The sequence below is a fragment of the Rhinatrema bivittatum genome, chromosome 12 (assembly GCF_901001135.1).
Source record: "Rhinatrema bivittatum chromosome 12, aRhiBiv1.1, whole genome shotgun sequence".
In the NCBI taxonomy this organism is placed as follows: domain Eukaryota; kingdom Metazoa; phylum Chordata; class Amphibia; order Gymnophiona; family Rhinatrematidae; genus Rhinatrema; species Rhinatrema bivittatum.
This window is the reverse complement of record NC_042626.1, coordinates 82,528,743-82,549,808: the sequence shown is the minus strand read 5'-3', so window position 1 is coordinate 82,549,808 and position 21,066 is coordinate 82,528,743. Positions and strand designations below refer to the sequence as shown.

The window sequence follows — 21,066 nt, the reverse complement described above, 5'->3', positions numbered from 1 at the left end:
AGACTGTCATGAAACAGGTTACTGTTATCCTCCTAATGATGTGGCATCACGGTAGTAATCCTGCTCAACAGTGTTGGCTTTAGGGTAGGGTGAGCTGCCAGCCAACGTCCACACCAACAGTTTTCCCTGTAATGCATGCATGCACAACCCAGCAGGGCTCCTTAAGTGACCTTGAATGCAACACCAATTTCCCTGTACATGTCCAGACTCCTGGGTTTTGCATCCCTGCTAGCAGATGCAGACAGAGAAAGTTTTACTTACACCGCTACATGACCTACTCCTGGGGGAATTCTGCGCTACAGCGGAATGCAGAATTTGCGCAGAATTCCCCCTTCCCACAGATTTCCTCTCTCACTTTGCAGATTTCCTCCCTCGTCGCCCTTCCCGCAGATTTTCACCGTCGCCTCGCCGATTTCCTCCCTCCAAAACCGGAAGCGCACGGACAGCGGCCATTGTGAGAGTGGGGGCATCTCAACACGGCAGAAAATAGCAGAGGAGACCCTGGCATGCCGCAAACGGAGCACATCCTGCGGCACACGGGACGTACTCCGTTCGCGGCAAAGATGAAGGCCCAGCACGCCTTTCGCGGCAAAAAAGGGAAGGCCCCCATGTGCCGCGAAAGGTGCGCCCAGGCCTTCATCTTCACCGTGAACGGAGCGCGTCCCATGGCATGCTGGTGAGAGAGAATGTGTGTGTAAGAGAGAGGAGGGTGACAGAGAGCATGGTTGGTGAGAGGGGGTGGGGAAGGTGAGAGAGAGCATGGTTGATGAGGGGGGGTGGGGAAGGTGAGAGAGAGCAGGAGGGTGTGAGAGAGAGCATGGGAGGTAAGAGAGGGTGGGTGGGGGGATGCTTGAGTGTGGGTTTCAGAGAGAGGGAGCCTATATGAGGGGAAGGGGATGCCGTTGAGAGAGAATGTGTGTGTGAGAGAGGAGGGGGTGTGGGGGAGGGTGGTAAGAGGGGGAGTGGGGGGGATGCTTGTAGGTTTCAGAGAGGGAGCCTATGTGAGGGGAGGGGAGGGTGACAGCGCAGGAGGGTGAGAGAGAGCATGGGAGGTAAAAGAGGGGGGCTGGGGGGATGCTTGAGTGTGGGTTTCAGAGAGAGGGAGCCTATATGAGGAGATTGTGAAGGAGTGTGTATGTGTGTGAGAGATTGGGAGCTTGTGTAAATGAAAAAGGGATTGTGTGTATGTGAGGGTGCTAGCCTGTGTGAAGGGATTGTGTATGTGAGGGAGTCTGTATGAGGGTGTGTGTATGTGTATTAGAGAGAGGGAGCATGTGTGTGAGAGAGGGAGGGACAGAGGGAGCCTGTGGAGGGGCAGTACTGAGAACAGGGTCAAAGTCTGGGACTGGCAATAGAGTGGAAGGGGTTGAGCCTAGAGGTGAAGGGGAGAGATACTGCCAGGTGGAGGAGTTGGGGCCTGAGAGGGCAAACTGGCCAGGGGAGTAAGGAGAGCGAGTGGAAGGGACACTTACAGTGAATTTCTAGGGAAATTCTGCTTAAAATATTTAAAATTCTGCAACTTTAAGTAACAACTTTTTTCTGTAATAATTTAAAATGTAGTTACTTAAAGACTGTCATGTAAATTGTGTTATTTTGACCAATATAAAGTTTGCAGAATTTTGCAGAATTTTCAGTTTTTGTGAGCAGAATTTTAAATTTTTATGCACAAAATTCCCCCAGGAGTAATAACCCCGAGTGCCACCTGCAGGTTCTGCAGTATTTCTCTGTCTCCAGCAGATGGTAGATGGTGCAAAACCTGCAATTCTGCAGTGGGGAAAAATTATTTGGTTTAAGAGCCTTGTTCCCAGGGAGTTTTTAGGTCCTGGTGGGACCATCCCTCTTGGTAACCCTTTTGTACGCTCGGTCCTTACTTCTGTGGGGTGATAAATCTGGTGGTCCAAATCCCTCTCCTTCACAAGGCCACTAAGGCGACTGGAGGCTTGGGGAAGCTGTTTGACAACCTGCCCTCTTACAGCTCTGTGTTCCAGCCTAGCAGAGAAGTATAATACAGGGGAAAGTTATTTAAAAAATAAACAAATATATATAAATACAACTTCCTGTCTTTTCTGTTCGGACGGCTGGGGTTTTTGGTTTTAGAGAGGCAGAGCGTGCGAGGTGGACAGCTGTTTGAAGGTAAGCTTTCCCCTGCGTGTGTGATACTGTGCGGCTTGGCTCGGTTGCAGCTGAATCGCGTCGGGGCTGTCGGATGGCCCTATCGCCACGAAAAAGCAGAGACTGGCTCCTGCTCAAGCGTGTCGTGGTTTGCACCGGGTCGGGGCTTCTCTCTCCGTTGGTGCGGGAACGGCAGCCATTATGAATACTTGTGCAGGCTTTGCCATGCCAGGGGGGAGGGGGATTCTCCTCCCAGGCTATCCCCGGCGTGTTCGGACTCTGGGGGGGAGCAGGGGGGCTCGGATAGGGAGGATTCTCCCATTCTCCTGGTTCCTGAGTCCTCCCAGCCAATTTCTGACTCCTCAAGGCCTTTTTCCACGGACTTTGTTTTGTTATTACATGAGGCCTATTTATCTAAGCAGTGTGCTGCACATTCGTGTTTGGGGACCCGGGTCCAGCTTTCAGAGGGTCTGGCTATGGGTCCCAAACTTGGCCAGGCCAAGAGAAAGTCCAGCAAAAAACTTTCCGTACCACAGGTCTGTGAAAAAGCTGGTGGATCGAGACTGGGGAACTCCCAACACAAGCTTGAGAGTGGGGAGGGCTATGGCGAAGCTTTATCCTTTGCCTGAGCAAAAGTTGAAGCTCCTATCCCTTCCTAAAGTCAATGCTTCGGTGTCGGTGGTCACTAAAAAGATGACTATTCCAGTTGCGGGGTCCATGGCTTTGAAGGACGTTCAAGATAAAAAATTGGAGGTTCGTCTCAAAAGGATTTTTGAGGTGTCAGCCCTGAGCTTACGAGCAGCCATTTGTACTAGTTTTATGCAGCGGGCTTATTTGCACTGGGTACAGCAGCTACAAGATGCTCAGCTGCAGCCAGGTAAGAAGGCTGAGAGCTTAGAGGCGGCAGTGGCTTACAGAGCAGAATCTCTTTATGACCTAGTCAGAACATCATCTAGGATTATGATGTCTGTGGTATCAGCCAGGAGATTGTTATGGTTGCGTAACTGGTTGGCGGATGTGTCATCCAACTCTCAGTTGAGGTCTCTGCCTTTCAAAGGGAAGTTCTTGTTTGGCGAGGACCTGGAGCAGCTAATGAAGCATCTGGGAGAAAACAAGGTGCACAGGTTGCCAGAGGATAAGCCTAAGGGCAAGAGGCTCTTTCAGGCTTGGTCCCGCTTTTGGGATAATAGGAGGTCTCGCCCAGCAAGGGGAGCTCTAGGACCGCAGAAGCAGTTCTCTCTCAGGGATCAATCCTGGGGTCAATTCTTTCAAGGGGGCTGAAGGCCTATCTGGGACACTACAGGGGGAAGCACAGCTGGGGCTAAGTCCTCGCAATGAGGCGAGGATGGATCACCCCGTCATTCCTGTTGTAGGAGGTCGATTGGTGTGATTTTATAGGGAGTGAACAAAAATTGCCATGGACCAGTGAGCTCTCACTGTAGTAAGAAATGGCTATGCTTTAGAATTTACTCGTCACATTCAAGATTTGTTTTTAGTTTCCCCTTGCAGGCCTCTAGACAAGCAGCTAGCGGTTCGGGAAACACTGGACCGGTTGCAGAGGCTAGGTGCAGTAATTCCAGTGCCCCGCGAAGAGCAAGGCACGGGAAGGTATTCCATTTACTTTGTCGTGCCAAAGAAGAAAGGCACCTTTCACCCAATTCTGGACGAGAGTAAATGCAGCACTGAAGGTTCTGCTTTTCCACATGGAGACCCTGAGGTCAGTTATAGAGGCGGTGCGCAAGGACAAGTTTCTGACTTCTCTAGATTTGACAGAAGTGTATCTGCACATAGCTATCCGCCCAGACCATCAACAGTTTTTGCAGTTCATGTTTCTGGATCAGCATTTTCAGTTTCAGGCTCTTCATTTTGGCCTGGCTACAGCACTATACACTTTTACCAAGGTTATGGAGGTGGAGGCAGTGGATTTATGTCAGGAAGGAGTTCTGATACACCCCTATCTAGATGACTGGCTCATCAGGGCGAAGTCGGAGACCCTCTGTCGTCAGTAGGTTCAGAAAGTGCTCCAGAAGCTCGAATCTCTCGGCTAGGTGGTGAACTTAGCAAAGAGTCACAGTCCGTGGAGTATCTAGGGACTTGTTTCGACACGGAGTGGCAAAGTGTTTCTTACGGAGGAGCGGGTGCAGAAGCTGCAGGGGCAAGTTCGTCAGTTGTTGGGGCTGGTGGTGCCCAAGGTCTGGGATTATTTACAGGTCCTGGGTTTTATGGCTTCGACCTTGGAATTGGTGCCATGGGCATTTGCGCATATGCGGCCCCTGTAGAGGGCTCTTCTCGTCCAGTAGAACCCACTCTCAGAGGAGTTTCATCTTCCCCTGCCACTCAAGGGAGTCAGTAGGGACAGTCTGGATCGTGATGTGGAGCTGGAAGTTCCAGATTGGATAATTCTTACTACCGATTCCATTCTGTCTGGTTGGGGGAGGGGGCGGTTTGTCAGCAACAGTCGACGCAGGGCTGGTAGTCCGAGAAAGAGGCTTCTTGGTCTATCAATCAGTTAGAGACCAGAGCGGTGCATTTCGCCTTGCTTGCTTTTCTGCCATTGGTGAGAGGTCGGTCGTTGAAGGTCCTGTCGGACAATGCGACGACGGTAGCCTACATCAATTGGTATGGAGGAACCTACAGTCGTGCAGTAGCCCAGGAGGTTCAGGAGTTGATTCTTTAGGTGGAGCAACACTTGGAGAGAATAGCAGCGCATATTGCGGGGGTCGACAATGTCCAAGTGGATTTTCTGAGTTGCAGAGTGTTAGACCGGGGAGAGTGGCAGCTGTCGGATACAGGGTGCAGCTCATCTGCGAGAAGTGGGGCTGTCCTCAAGTAATGGCAACTTGTCCTCCTGTAATGTATCACAAGCGGATTGTGATACATTAAAGGAGGATCTTGGAAGACTGGGCATCCAAATGGCAGATGAAATTTAATGTGGACAAGTGCAAGGTGTTGCATATAGGGAAAAATAACCCTTGCTGTACTTACACGATGTTAGGTTACATATTAGGAGCTACCACCCAGGAAAGATCTATGCATCATAGTGGATAATATTTTAAAATAGTCAGCTCAGTGTGCTGCGGCAGTCAAAAAAACAAACAATGTTAGCAATTATTAGAAACGGAAAATGTCATAAATCCTCTGTATCGCTCCATGGTGAGATCGCACCTTGAATACTGTGTACAATTCTGGTCGCCGCATCTCAAAAAAGATATACCATATTTTTCGCTCCATAAGACGCACTTAGGATTCAGAACTGGAAAATGTAAAAAAAAAAAAAAAAAAATGGTGTGCTAAACCGGCTCTGTTCCCGGGCATCTGTGCATCTTATGGAGCAAATTAGGGGAGGGCATAACATTTTTTTTTTGTCCCCATTTCGTTTTCTGGTATGGGGAGGGCCATTTCTGCCCACTCCCCAGATCAGAATACTTTTAGCATTCTCTTTATTGAAAAAACAACAACAACAACAAACACCCCATACCAACCCTTTAAATTTAATTAACTATAACCCCCCACCCTCCTGACCCCCCCCCCCAAGACTTGCCAAAAGTCCCTGGTGGTCCAGCAGGGGTCCAGGAGCGATCTCCTGCACTTGCTTCTACCATGTGACAGGGGCCAACCAATGGCACCGGTAGCCCCTGTGTCATAGTAAGGGCAAAGGCTATCGGCGCCATTTTGAATACTGGCAGCCGACAGCCGAAGTGCAGGAGATCGCTCCTGGACCCCCGCTGGACCACCAGGGACTTTTGGCAAGACGGGGGGGTCAGGAGGGTGGGTGGTTGTAGTTAGTTTTTTGTTTTTTTATATTCGCTCCATAAGACGCACTCAAATTTTCCCCCCACTTATGGGGAAAAAAAGGGCGTCTTATGGAGCGAAAAATACGGTAGTTGCGATGGAGAAGGTACAGAGAAGGGCAACCAAAATGATAAAGGGGATTGAACAGCTCCCCTATGGGGAAAGGTTGAAGAAGTTAGGGCTGTTCAGCTTGGAGAAGAGACGGCTGAGGGGGAATATGATAGAGGTCTTTAAGATCATGAGAGGTCTTGAACGAGTAGATGTGAATCAGTTATCTACACTTTAGGATAATGGGAGGACTAGGGGGCATTTCATGAAGTTATCAAGTAGCACATTTAAGATAATCGGAGAAAATTATTTATAAACTCAACGCACAATTAAGCTCTGGAATTTGTTGCCAGAGGATGTGGTTAGTGCAGCTAGTGTAGCTGGGTTCAAAAAAGGTTTGGATAAGTTCTTGGAGGAGAAGTCCATTCACTGCTGTTAATCAAGTTTACTTAGGGAATAGCCACTGCTATTAATTACATCAGTAAGAACATAAGAATATGCCATACTGGGTCAGACCAAGGGTCCATCAAGCCCAGCATCCTGTTTCCAACAGTGGCCAATCCAGGCCACAAGAACCTGGCAAGTACCCAAAAACTAAGTCTATTCCATGTTACCGTTGCTAATAATAGCGGTGGTTATTATATAAGTCAACTTAATTAATAGCAGGTAATGGACTTCTCCTCCAAGAACTTATCCAATCCTTTTTTAAACACAGCTATACCAACTGCACTAACCACATCCTTTGGAACAAATTCCAGAGTTTAATTGTGCGTTGAGTGAAAAAGAACTTTCTCCGATTAGTTTTAAATGTGCCACATGCTAACTTCATGGAGTGCCCCCTAATCTTTCTATTATCTGAAAGAGTAAAAAACCGATTCACATTTATTATTATTTATTTATTTAAAGCTTTTATATACCGGCATTAGTATGCAAACATCATACCGGTTTACATTGCAACTAATAGGCTGAAAATACAATCAACAGGGAGGGGAAGCGGGAGAGAGTAATTACAGAGTGCAGAAAGAATTGAAAATTAAAAGCATTAAATTTAAACGGTAACAGGCTAATTACAAAGTCTATATACAAAAGTCTTAAACGGTAACAGGCTAATTACAAAAAAGTCTATATACAATTTAAGTACCATTTATATGGGGGCTGTTCGTGGGGTTAGAAGGAGGGGCGGTAGATGGAGACAATTAATCTGGGTAGGCCTGTCGGAAGAGCCAAGTCTTTAGTTTCTTTCTGAACTTAGAGTAGCATGGCTCAAGTCTGAGTGTGGTCGGGAGGGAGTTCCATTGTTTAGGGCCTGCAATGGAGAGTGTGCGATCCCTTGTGGCGGAGAGGTGGGCTTTTTTGATAGGAGGTATTGAGAGGGTACCTTTGTTGACAGATCGAATAGACCTCTCATGATTTTAAACACCTCTATCATATCCCCCCTCAGCTGCCTCTTCTCTAAGCTGAAAAGTCCTAACCTCTTTAGTCTTTCCTCATAGGGGAGTTGTTCCATTCCCCTTATCATTTTGGTAGCCCTTCTCTGTACCTTCTCCATCGCAATTATATCTTTTTTGAGATGCGGCGACCAGAACTGTACACAATATTCAAGGTGCGGTCTCACCATGGAGCAATACAGAGGCATTATGACATTTTCCGTTTTATTCACCATTCCCTTTCTAATAGTTCCCAACATTCTGTTTGCTTTTATGACTGCCGCAGCACACTCAACCGACGATTTCAATGTGTTATCCACTATGACGCCTAGATCTCTTTCTTGGGTAACATGGGATCTTCTTGGTGTTTGGGTAATTGCCAGGTTTGGCCTCTGTTGGAAACAGGATGCTGGGCTTGATGGACCCTTGGTCTGATCCAGCATGGCAATTTCTTATGTTCTTTTGTCAAAATGACAAGGCGTTTTGGTTTTTCAGTCAGAGAAGAGAACACTGTGCAGAAGGCATCAATGCTCTGGTCCCTTAGCCTCGGGAGATTCTACTTTATGTTTTTCCTCCTTGGCCTCTAGTAGACAAGGATTTGCAACAGATAGAGAAACACCTGGGCAAAGTAATTTTGGTGGCACCAGAGTGGCCCTGTTGGCCTTGGTTCGTGGATATAGTCAACTTGGCCATGGATGGTCTGCTGTGCTTCAGCCGCTTAGCGGATCCTCTTCGTCAGGGTCCCATATTTTTGGATAAGGCGGCACACTTTTGTCTAGAGACATGGCTTTTGAGAGGCAGCAATTGAGGTGCAGGGGGGTACCCCGAAGCGGTTGTTACAGGCTAGGCGAAAGTCTACTTCTCTTTTGTATATATGGGTCTGGAAGGTTTTTGAGACCTGGTGAATCGATAACAGGGTTCAAGCTCTCAGAGCTACTGTGTCTCATATTTTGTCTTTTCTTCAGGAGGGTTTGGTCAAGGGTTTGGTCTTTAACTCTCTTAGGGTCCAGGTGGCTGCTCTGGGTTGTCTTCGAGGTAAGGTAGAGGGGTAGTTTGGTTTCTCTGGGGGTAAAATAATTTATGCCTGCTGGTAAGGAGAGTTTGTCCATCCTGGAACCTTAATCTTGTCCTCAGGGGTTTATAAGAGGCTTCCTTCGAATCGCTCAAGAGAGCAACTCTTAATTGACCCTTAAGGTCATTTTCCTTGTGGCCATATGTTCAGCTAGAAGAATTTCAGAGCTACAGGCTTTGTCTTGCCATGATCCCTTCCTACAGAATTCGGACTCAGGGGTGGATGCATTTCATATGAATCAAACTTAGGAGCCTCTAGCTTTTCCTGGGTTTGACTTCTCCGTACCTCACGCAAGGGAACTTAAGCTCTTGGATGTGTGGAGAGCTTTTTAAGGTATTTCAAAATGACTAATGACTTTAGGAGCTGAGATCACCGTTTGTTTTGTGGAGTGGTTCAAAAAGAGATTGTCAAGCATCTAAGGCCACTATTGCACAGAGGCTTAAGGAGGCCATTGGTTCAACATACATAACTAAGATCATCCAGTTCCAAATGGTTTGAGGGCCCACTCAAAGCACTCTCAGGCTTCCTCATTGGCGGAGGCTCAGCAGGTTTCTCCACAAGAGATTTGCAGGGAAGCGACGTGGAAATCTCTGCACATTTTCGCAAGGCACTATCGTTTGGATGTTGGGAATCCTAGGTCCAGGTCCTTTGGTGAGAGTGTTTTGCAAGCGGGACTTTCCAGGTCCCAACCTAATTTGGTAAATCCCAGGAGTCTGGACTGATCTGGGTACGTATAGGGAAAGGAAAATTGGTTCTTACCTGCTAATTTTCATTCCTGTAGTACCACAGGTGAGTCCAGAACCCGCCCAACCTGTGAAGGTGGAGAGTCGTTTGCTCATCTTTTTTCTTGGCATGGAATACAGACTTGTTTGTTGGGATCATACTTTTGGTTTTTGAATGTTACACTTTTATAGAGGTCACTATCCTCTGGTTCTTGGGGGGGGAGGGAATTAAGAATTCATTGTCAAGTTCTCTTAGGTTTTGGTATCCAGTGTTGCGAGCGTGGGAGAGCGGTCGCTTGTTCGGGATGGAGTGTGTGCCCTTGGACCACAGCACGAGCCCAGAGGAGAACCTAGGGCATGCGCCGTGGCAGGTGAGGCGTATCCGAGCACAGGTGGACAGACTGAAGACTTGGAGCACTCTGACCTCTGCCGAACCTGAACACACCAGGAGAGACCTAACAATGTAATGCTGGTCTCTGGAGTAGCCCTCCAGCCACTCGATACCCCTTTTGGACCTGCCACCTGGGAATGGCAGGTGTGACAGACTGGCAGAGGTCGAGGATGGATGATGACTCTGGAACAAGGACGAGACATAGGTACTTGGAGACTTGGACGAGACTTGGAGACTTGGATGAGACGTAGGCACTTGGAGACTCAGGCAGGGCACTGCCCCTCAGCGCGCCCTACACAGTCCCCCATGGGCTGGTCGTGAATCATGCTGTCCCACTGTGTGCCCTACACAACCTGAGGAGGCTGGTCGTGGACCACGCGGGGAGCAGGATGAGCACAGGACTGAAGCTCAGGAAGAAAGAGGACTCCAGGCAGTGCTTGAAGAAGGATCCAATGACCGGGAACAGGACACCGGATCAGATATGGATTTAGGCTTGACTGACAGGATGGTCATCTGGAGACTGGATCCAGCAGGAAAAGACAAGGCTGGAACTCCTGGAACCAGGAACTGAAGAGACTGGAACATCCAAAGACAGGAACCGAAGAGACTGGAACATCTGAAGACAGGAACCAAGAAGACCTGGAACAACTAAAGAAAGGAATTGAAGAGATTGGAACATCTGGAGACGGAACAGATGAGGATGCAGGATCCATCGAGAGATCAGGAACACAGGATGAAGACAAGGGAGCTCCCATGAAGAACAGAGGACCTTGAAGGAGTGAAGATGGACCTCAGAGCCTCCAGGATGGAAGAACAGGAATGGAGCATCCAAGAGAAGGCAAGCTCCTTGCGAAGGCCCCGAGGATCAGGCGAAGAGCCCTTTTATAGGGCTGAAGAGGAGACGCAGAGTGATGTCATCAAACAGGGCCATGGGGCTTTTCCCACCGCAGGCCCTTTAAATATAGAAGAGAGGCGCGGCCGCACACCTATGGAGAGACCAGATGAAGGAGGAACAGCGGTAGCGTCCTGCCGCAAAGATGTAGCCGGTGGCGGTGCTCCCGCCGCGAGAGAAGGGCGGTCGGCAGTGGCATCCAGGCCACAAGGGAAAGACTGGCGGCAGCACCCTGCTGCATATCAAGGCAGGAACATCGGCGGCTCCCAGCCACAAGGGAGGATAACGTCGGCAGTGGCTCTGCCCACCATGGAGAGGAAACAGTGGCAGCACTCCCACCGCATGAAGGACGGCGGCAGTGGTGGCGGCACTTGGGCCTCAGGGAGCAGCAGCATCGGCGGTCTCTGGGCTGCGAGGGAGGTGAGAGGCTGCTCATGGCTAGGCCCGCAAGCAGCATCGTAACATACAGTTTTTAAGCTTAGGTACAGGTCAATACTGAGGAATTGCAGGTGGCACTCGGAGTTATGTAGCAGTTTCAATAAAACTTTCACTGTCTCCATCTGCTGGCAAGGATGCAAAACCCAGAAGTCTGGACTGATCTGTGATACAACAGGAATGAAAATTAGCAGGTAAGAACCAATTTTCCTTTCTGCAGACCCAGAGCTAGACCTGACCCCTTGAAGAGATTGGGAAGAGCCCATACAACCTTCTCCTGTCAGTGCCGAGCCTGTGAGCATGTAGAAAACTCACAGGTTGGCACTTCCTGTCTGCCGATTTTGTGCATCATCAGATTAGCATACAGGAAGTGTGGGCCCATGAGTTCATACATGCTTACAGAACTGATACCAACAGGGAGGAGGGACAGTAGTGGCTTTGCAGCTAAGCAGCTATTTTGCCCAATGAGGTGGCAGGGGGAACATGGGCGGATGTAGTGGTGGGATGGGGAATAGGGTTGGTTGGAGGCATGTGCTGGGATGGAGAAGGATTGTTAAGAAGCAGGGTGCTGAGGGAGAGGAGGAAAGAAGCAGGGAGTGGATGCTGAGGGTAAGAGAGATGCCTGATTCACATTTGTAGAGAAAGCTTGCATGCTGCCCCCCCCCCCCTTATTACTCCCCCCAATCCACACCAAAGATGGGAGGGGAGGAATCAATTTGGGGAGAGGAGCGGTGCCTTCTTTAGAGCTGGCCCTGTGCTTATTTCAAGAGGAGCCCCAGGTTTGGACATTTGGAGTATGCTTGGCTGAGGAGCCAATAGGGCAAAGCTGCCATCTGTGGGAATGAGTGAATCCCCTACACAGAATGATACCCCTCTGCCACAGAGCCTCAGTACTCCATCCATCCAGTGAGTGAGCTGCCTCTCTCTCATGAGGACCCTGGTGCTACATCAGTTGTAGACTACTTGATTCTGTGGCTCATGTTGTGATAAAGGCACAAGGAGTGAGAGAAATTCTTAATCCTTTATTGTTTCCACTAAATGCTCACACATAGCAGAATGCTAGAACAGAATAATTGCAGGCTGCTTTTAGCTCCGCACTCCCTTGGGCTTTCCTGGCAGTCTCAGTATTGTCAGCATCGGAACTGAATGTGCCCAGCTCTGCTAATACCTCTATTGTACAGTTTACAAAGGTCACTTCCCCACTCCAAACACACCCAGCCATGTCCTCCTACCCTGTATATGCCACAAATTGCTACTTGTATTAATGTTGCTGGAACTTTCTTCCCTTCAGGTGGATGAAAACCCACTGTCTGAGCAGAGCGTTGCCCAGGTAAGGAGATACTTCTATAAATAGAGATGTGGAGGGGAGGGGGCATAGAACATGGGGTATACATAATGATGGGAAAGGTGGGCAATGGTAACCAGACCACTTACTCACTAAACTTAACTCTCCCTTCTTCCTCATTTGCTAAACTTAACTGACCATGGCACCCAGCCACCATCCCATCTTGCCAGGAGCACCTTCAAGCTGGATTCTCATGTTTTTTGATTCTCAGCTTCCTGGTACTGCTGATTTTTGTCTTTAGCAACTGAGAGGTGTTCTAAAGCCAAAATGTGTGAACTTCACTTTACCCCTTAGTTCAGTCCTTTCTTGACCGTCCTCCCAAAGTGCCGCTAGGCTGGGAGTAGACCCACCAAGACTCACATGGAGCTCTTCCTATTTACAGGTTTTGCAATCAGCCAAAGAACAAATCAAATGGTCCTTGTTAAAATAAGGATAATTCTTCAACCAAGGTACACCGAAAGACACTACTGGAATACCAAGAGAATCAGTTTTACTGGAATAGGAAGGAAAGCCTGTTCTTGACTACGTGTGGTGTGTTCTGTTACTGACAACTTTCCAGCACTGAAGCTGTTGCAAACAACAAATGTTAAAGACAGTTTTAAAACTAGAAAAAAAGTCAGCTGTACATTTTAAGGGATTCCCTGTCTTCTATGACACCTGTTACTGGCCCAGCAGAAGAATTAGCCTAAGATGATGAAATAGTTCTCATCTCCAGATCAGAGGCTGAAAAGTTTAAATAAATCAGGTGAAGGATTAGAAATATGCCCATTTATAAGTTACGATGACGTAAGGCCTATGCTGAGGGAATGAATGGGTCTGATAAAAAAAAAGAAAAAGACCAGGAATAAGGAGCCACAGGCACAAAGTAACAAAACTGACCCCAAGTCGTTCATAACAGCAACTCTGTCATTTTGAAGTTTGTTTGTTTCTGAATAAGAACAAATTTGAACAAGGTTGAAAAAATCAGACCTGCTGCACCGGATATTTACCTGGCGATGCACAATTCTCTGTCACCTCCACTATGATCTCAAATGCAAGTTCGAAACAGGAGACTGTAATACCCTCTTTAAAAGTAAAGTAAAGAAGGCAGAGAAAAGAATTCTTCCTGTTCCAAAAAGACCACCACTATAGAGCTCGGGAGTCTGCTTCCTGCTGAACACGTCTCTCGCACTAGCACAGGGCACTGCAGCGCTGTCCTTCCTTTGCACTGCTCCTGCTTGCATTTCTGGTATCACTGTATGCTGCCTGTTAGACTGAATTCTGAAATAGGGCTTTGTTTTAATTCACTAAATGAAATAAAAAAGAAATAAAATACTTGAATAAATCTATCAGTTCTTCAATGTCTTCATGGTTCAATGTTTCAAAAAAGACGTAGCAGGTGCAGAGGAGGGTGACAAAAATGATAAAGGGGCTAGAACGGCTCCCCTATGAAGAAAGGATAAAAGCAAGTTTGTTTACCATAAACTGTGTTTTCCGTAACTAGCAGGATGAATTAGCTATGCTCTCTGGGATGTCCTCCTGGCGGCCCGACTTGGAACTTTCTCCAAGAATATAGAGCTCCTCTCTGTGCACCTGCGAGGTCATTCCCACGTGAATCCTCTCATCTCGTCAGTTAATGCAAAGCTTAAATGCGCAGCTAATGGAGAAAGGTATAGAGAGAATGAGGTGTAAGCTGTCCAGGGAGGAGGGTGGGAACGCATGGCTAATTCGGCCTGCTATCTACAGAAAACTCTGTTTAGAGTAAGCAAACTTGCTTTTTTCCCATAGATAAGCAGGCTGAATTAGCCATGCTTTCTGGGAGTCCCCAGCTACGCAAATTCTTTCCTATCTCTTCCTTCTTCTCCAAGTTCTGTGACCCTTGTAATTGTAACTGTTTCCTTCGATCACCACAGTTTTAGTTTGATGTATTTAATGCACCCCGTTTCATGTAAACCAGCAAGATATGTCCTCATGATTGCCGGTATATAAAAACCTTAAATAAATAAATAAATAAATAAATAAATAAATTCTAGAGCTCATTGTAATTTTGTTTCCATACATGTTTTTTGGAAATGAAAACATGTCTGATAGAATTCTCGGTTGATGTGGACAGCTTATGTTTTAGTTGCAAAATGTAGTATTGCCTCACCCATCGCTGCATCCGACTTTGCCTGTTGTATAAGGGAATAGTGTGCTGTGAAGGTGTGCAGGGAAGACCAGGTAGCTGCTCTGCAGATATCCAAAATCATTTCATGTCTTAGGAGAGCTATGGTAATTTCTGTAGCTCGAATCTGTTGTGCTTTTACTCCATCAGGGAGTTTATCCTTATGTGATGAGTAATAGAAGTGAATACATTAGTATAACCAAGTTGACAATGTACATTTTGAGACTGGTAAGCCTGGCACATTTGGGTTGAAGGAGAGAAACAACTGTGAATTGCGTTTGGGAAACTGAGTTCTTTGAATGTAATAATCCAAAGCTCTCTTACAGTCCAATGTATGAAGGGCTTTTTTTCCCTCTCTAACATGCGGTTTTAGGAAAAAGGTTGGTAAAGTGATTGTTTGATTCAAATGAAATGCTGAAACTACTTTAGGAAGAAAGGCTGGGTTGGTTTGCAGGGTAACCTTATCATGAAAGAATTGCAGGTAGGGAGAGTAGTGAACTAAGACTTGCAATTCACTGATTCTTCTTGCTGATGTGATAGCTACTAGAAATAACACTTACGGTACCACATAAGGAATTTCATTGAGATGGAATGTAGAGGTTCAAATGGTGGATACATACGTTTTTTGAAAAATGTGTTAATGTCCCAGAGAACTGCTGGTTTTGTTATCGAAGGACATAGTTTCATCACTCCTCTCATGATGTGTGGAAATAGATTTCCCATGTACTGAAAGGTGGTATGCTGCAATGGCACTCAGGTGTACTCTAATGGATGTGTGTCGGGGAAGACTAGAGTGATAGGAGTATACTACCGTCCACCTGGTCAAGATGGTGAGACTGACAGTGAAGTGCTAAGAGAAATTAGGGAAGCTAAACCAAATTGTTAGTGCGGTAATAATGGGAACATAAGAACATAAGAACATGCCATACTGGCTCAGACCAAGGGTCCATCAAGCCCAGCATCCTGTTTCCAACAGTGGCCAATCCAGGCCATAAGAACCTGGCAAGTACCCAAAAACTAAGTCTATTCCATGTTACCATTGCTAGTAATAGTAGTGGCTATTTTCTAAGTCAACTTAATTAATAGCAGGTAATGGACTTCTCCTCCAAGACCGTGTCCAATCCTTTTTTAAACACAGCTATACTAACTGCACTAACCATATCTTCTGGCAACAAATTCCAGAGTTTAATTGTGCATTGAGTGAAAAAGAACTTTCTCCGATTAGTTTTAAATGTGCCCCATGCTAACTTCATGGAGTGCCCCCTAGTCTTTCTATTATCCGAAAGAATAAATAACCGATTCACATCTACCCGTTCTAGACCTTTCATGATTTTAAACACCTCTATCATATCCCCCCTCAGCCGTCTCTTCTTCAAGCTGAAAAATCCTACCCTCTTTAGTCTTTCCTCATAGGGGAGCTGTTCCATTCCCCTTATCATTTTGGTATCCCTTCTCTGTACCTTCTTCATCGCAATTATATCTTTTTTGAGATGCGGCGACCAGAATTGTACACGGTATTCAAGGTGCGGTCTCACCATGGAGCGATACAGATTCAGATTTCAGTTACCACAATATAGAAACATAGAAACATAGAAATGACGGCAGAAGAAGACCAAATGGCCCATCCAGTCTGCCCAGCGAGCTTCCCTCATTTCTTTTCTCATACTTATCTGTTTCTCTTAGCTCTTGGTTCTAATTCCCTTCCACCCCCACCATTAATGTAGAGAGCGGTGATGGAGCTGCATCCAAGTGAAATATCTAGCTTGAGTAGTTAGAGGTAGTAGGGGTAGTAACCGCCGCAATAAGCAAGCTACACCCATGCTTATTTGTTTTTACCCAGATTATGTTATACAGCCCTTATTGGTTGTTTATCTTCTCCCCTGCCGTTGAAGCAGGGAGCTATGCTGGATATGCGTGAGGTATCAGTTTTTTTCTTCTCCCCTGCCGTTGAAGCAGAGAGCTATGCTGGATATGCATTGAAAGTGAAGTATCAGGCACATTTGGTTTGGGGTAGTAACCGCCGTAACAAGCCAGCTACTCCCCGCTTTGTGAGTGTGAATCCTTTTTTCTTCTCCCCTGCCGTTTAAGCAGAGAGCTCTGCTGGATGTGTGAAGTAACAGTTTTTCTTTTCCCCTGCTGTTGAAGCAGAGAACTATGCTGGATATGCATTGAAGTGAAGTATAAGAATGGAGTGATCAAGCTAGTTGAAAGGCATCAGGAATAGAGGAAGGTGGAGGTAGTAATTTGGATATTTGGTTTGGGGTAGTAACCGCCGTAACAAGCCAGCTACTCCCGTCTTTGTGAGTGCAAATCCTTTTTTCCACATTTCCTCTTGCTGTTGAAGCTTAGAGTGATGTTGGAGTCACAGTAACCATGTGTATGTTTATTGAATAAGGGTATTGTCTCCAGGCAGTAGCCATCATTCTGGCGAGTCACCCACTCTTCATTGGCGGCCTCTTGACTTTATGGATCCACAGTGTTTATCCCATGCCCCTTTGAAGTCCTTCACAGTTCTGGTCTTCACCACTTCCTCCGGAAGGGCATTCCAGGCATCCACCACCCTCTCCGTGAAGAAATACTTCCTGACATTGGTTCTGAATCTTCCTCCCTGGAGCTTCAAATCGTGACCCCTGGTTCTGCTGATTTTTTTCTTATGGTAAAGGTTTGTCGTTGCCTTTGGATCATTAAAACCTTTCAAGTATCTGAAAGTCTGTATCATATCACCTCTGCTCCTCCTTTCCTCCAGGGTGTACATATTTAGATTCTTCAATCTCTCCTCGTACGTCATGCGATGAAGATCCTCCACCTTCCTGGTCGCCCTTCTCTGTACCGCTTCCATCTTGTCTTTGTCTTTTTGTAGATACGGTCTCCAGAACTGAACACAGTACTCCAGGTGAGGCCTCACCAAGGACCTGTACAAGGGAATAATCACTTCCCTTTTCTTACTCGATATTCCTCTCTCTATGCAGCCCAGCATTCTTCTGGCTTTTGCTATCGCCTTGTCGCATTGTTTCGCAGACTTCATATCATTAGACACTATCACCCCAAGGTCCCTCTCCTGCTCCGTGCACGTCAGCCTTTCCCCCCCCATCGAATACAGTTCATTTGGATTTCCGCTCCCCATATGCATGACTTTGCACTTCTTGGCATTGAATCTCAGCTGCCATATCTTCGACCACTCTTCCAGTTTCCTTAGATCCCGTCTCATTCTCTCCACTCCTTCCGGCGTGTCCACTCTGTTGCAGATCTTAGTGTCATCCGCAAAAAGACAAACCTTACCTTCTATCCCGTCCGCAATGTCGCTCACAAAGATATTGAACAGGACCGGTCCCAACACCGATCCTTGCGGTACACCACTTAAAACCGCTCTCTCTTCAGAGAAGGTTCCGTTTACCGTCACACATTGTCTTCTGTCCGTCAACCAATTTGCAATCCAGGTCACCACCTTGTCACTCACTCCCAAGCTTCTCGTTTTATTCACCAGTCTCCTGTGCGGAACCGTATCAAAAGCTTTGCTGAAATCCAAGTATATGACATCGAGCGCTCTTCCTTGGTCCAATTCCTTGGTTACCCAGTCAAAAAAGTCAATCAGATTTGTCTGACAGGATCTTCCCCTGGTGAATCCATGTTGCCTCTGGTCCATCAATTCTCCGGACTGTAGATAGTTCACTATTCTCTCTTTCAGCAGAGACTCCATTACTTTTCCCACCACCGAAGTGAGGCTAACCGGCCTGTAGTTGCCAGCCTCCTCCCTGTTCCCACTCTTGTGAAGCGGGACCACCACCGCTCTTCTCCAGTCTCTCGGCACCACTCCCGTTTCTAGGGATCTATTGAACAGGTCACACAGCGGACCCGCCAGAACATCTCTGAGCTCCCTCAATATCCTTGGATGAATCCCATCAGGCCCCATGGCTTTGTCCACTTTCAGGTTCTTTAGCTCTTCCCACACATTTTCTACTGTAAAAGGATTTTCATCTATTCCACTTCCCTCCAGTTTCTTGTTGTGTAGAGATGGTCCTTCTCCAGGGTCTTCTTTAGTGAACACAGAGCTGAAGTATTCGTTTAATATTTCTGCCATTTCTTCGTCTGTCTCCACACATTGATCATTACCACCTTTCAATTTCACTATACCACTTTGGACCTTTCTCTTTTCGCTGATGTATCTGAAAAATGTTTTGTCACCATTTTTTATCTCCTTGGCAATATTGACTGGGTAAATGTATCGGGTAGCCCGAATTTGCTGCAGATCAGCGGGGAGAACACTTACAGATATCGCTGTTGAGCTAAGTATTCTCATATGACCACCCGTCTGAATAAAAAAGAAAAAGACCGCGAGTGGCCTAAGCAGACATTTTTTATCTCCTTGGCAATATTGACTGGGTAAATGTATCATCGGTACATGCTAGAGATATTAAGTTCCTGGATGGAATAAATGACATTTTTATGGAGCAATTGGTTCAGGAACCGACAAGAGAGGGAGCTATTTTAGATCTAATTCTCAGTGGAGCACAGGATTTTGGGAGAGTGGTAATGGTGGTGGGGCCGCTTGGCAATAGTGATCATAATATGATCAAATTTGAATTAATGACTGGAAGGGGGACAGTAAGCAAATCCACGGCTCTCATGCTAAACTTTCAAAAGGGAAACTTTGATAAAATGAGAAAAATTGTTAGAAAAAAACTGAAAGGAGCAGCTACAAAAGTAAAAAGTGTGCAAGAGGCGTGGTCATTGTTAAAAAATACCATTCTAGAAGCACAGTCCAGATGTATTCCACACATTGAAAAAAGGGGAAAGAAGGCAAAACGATTACCGCATGGTTAAAAGGGGAGGCGAAAGGAGTTCACGTGATGCCGTGATGAGCACGGACATGGAGATTCCTCGCAGCGGCCTTCCCCAATAATTAGCCACATCAATCTGCACTTTTGGAAGCCCGAATTTGCTGCAGATCAGCGGGGAGAACACTTACAGATATCGCTGTTGAGCTAAGTATTCTCATATGACCACCCGTCTGAATAAAAAAGAAAAAGACCGCGAGTGGCCTAAGCAGACAAACCCGATGCAGGGGGAGGAGGCGGGGCCGCCCGATCCCTCGCAAGCAAGAATGTTGGCTGATATAAAAGCTGTGATGCAGGCAATAATCCAGCCCGAACTCGCTAACATTTCACACAAACTTACTGAGTTGACCACAGTGATCTCTGGGTTTGACCAGCGGTTTCTGGAGCTGGAACAGCTTGTATCCGAGCTACAAGATGGCCACCACGACTCGGAGGTGGACCTTCAGCATCTTAAAGCACAAATGAAGAAGCACGAAGAGAGACTCGAGAACCTGGAAAATAGGTCCCGGCGTTCAAATCTCCGGCTGGTAGGTTTGCCAGAGTCCCTGCTTGAAAAAGATTTAGCCCTGACCATAGAAAACTGGCTTATTCGAGAGCTGGGCCTCACGCTGCAATTGGGGCTGCTCCGTATTGACAGGGCACACTGTCTGGGGCGTAAGGTGGAGAATCTGCCTAGACTTAGGGTGGTCATTGTTAAACTGCTCAATTACGCCCATAAAGGGGAAATCATGCGGGCGCTGCAGTCAGGGAAGGAACTCCAATATGCTAAGAAGAGGATTTTAATATTTCAAGACTTTTCAGTGCAACTCTCGCAGCAGCACCGGAAAATGGCTCGTTACTGTACCCAGTTGTATGCTTTGGACACTCGGGCCCACCTGGTCTACCCCGCTCGCATTCGGGTGGGGAGAGATCATGGGGCTCGCTGGCTGGAAACAGAGGAGGTGGCCCAACAGTTCCTCAGCGCACGGGAGGCTACTAGCCAGAAGGGGAAACTCCCAGTGTCATCTGCAGCCCCACCCTAAACAGGGCAGCCGTGCATGGATTTTCTCAATTTGCATGTGGCTCTGTGGCTAGGAAGATTTACTTATTTATTTATTTAAAAACTTTTTTATACCGGCATTCGTAGGACACATCATGTCGGTTTACAAATAACTGAGAAAGGAAAGGAAATTACAATGAACAGGGGAGGGGTTAACTGGGTGATATACAAAGAAGAGGAGAGGAGAGTCAAACAGGCAGCGTTACAAAAAGAACCAATATACAAGGTTGATTGGCATGTGCACTTGAGATATTTAGTATATGAAACTTATTTACAGTAGGACAGGGGCAGGTGCACGTAAGAATGATTAACAGGGGGGGGGGGGGGGTAGGGAGGGAGGGGAGGCGGGGGGAGGTGGGGGTGGTGGGAACCGGGTACAAACGGTGATAGTTTTCAGGGCGAAGTTGATGGTGGTGTGGGGGAGAGGAGAGTCAAACAGGCAGCGTTACAAAAAGAACCAATATACAAGGTTAATTGGCATGTGCACTTGAGATATTTGGTATATGAAACTTATTTACAGTAGGACAGGGGCAGGTGCACGAAAGAATGATTAAGGGGGGGGGGGGGGGTAGGGAGGGGAGGTGGGGGGAGGTGGGGGTGGTGGGAACCGGGTACAAACGGTGATAGTTTTAAGGGAGAAGTTGATGGTGGTGTGGGGGAATAGGCAATAGGATAAAGGAGAGGTGGAGTGAGGTAGGAGAAAGGGGAATGGGAGAAAGGTGGTGGGTTAGGTTGGGATTGAGGTGGATCAGGAGGACATTGGTTAGGATTGGGTGGAATCCCTTATGGGGCCATCCTCCAGTTGCTGTGAAG

The 21,066-nt window shown here is 47.0% G+C and overlaps 1 protein-coding gene across 5 annotated transcripts in view; it reads left to right on the top strand.

Annotated features, from left to right (window-relative positions):
• COPZ2 (coatomer protein complex subunit zeta 2) overlaps nt 1-13,564 on the top strand; it is a 74,044-nt gene extending 60,480 nt beyond the window's left edge. For all 5 annotated transcript variants that reach the window (XM_029572552.1, XM_029572553.1, XM_029572551.1 and 2 more), the window contains 2 exons: nt 12,183-12,221; nt 12,619-13,564. Coding sequence is in view for 3 of the 5 variants with exons in the window: in XM_029572549.1 (XP_029428409.1) it covers nt 12,183-12,221; nt 12,619-12,666 (87 nt within the window). In the remaining 2 variants the exon portion in view is untranslated. The remainder of the gene's footprint in view (nt 1-12,182; nt 12,222-12,618) is intronic.
• The last annotated feature ends 7,502 nt before the right edge of the window (nt 13,565-21,066 follow it).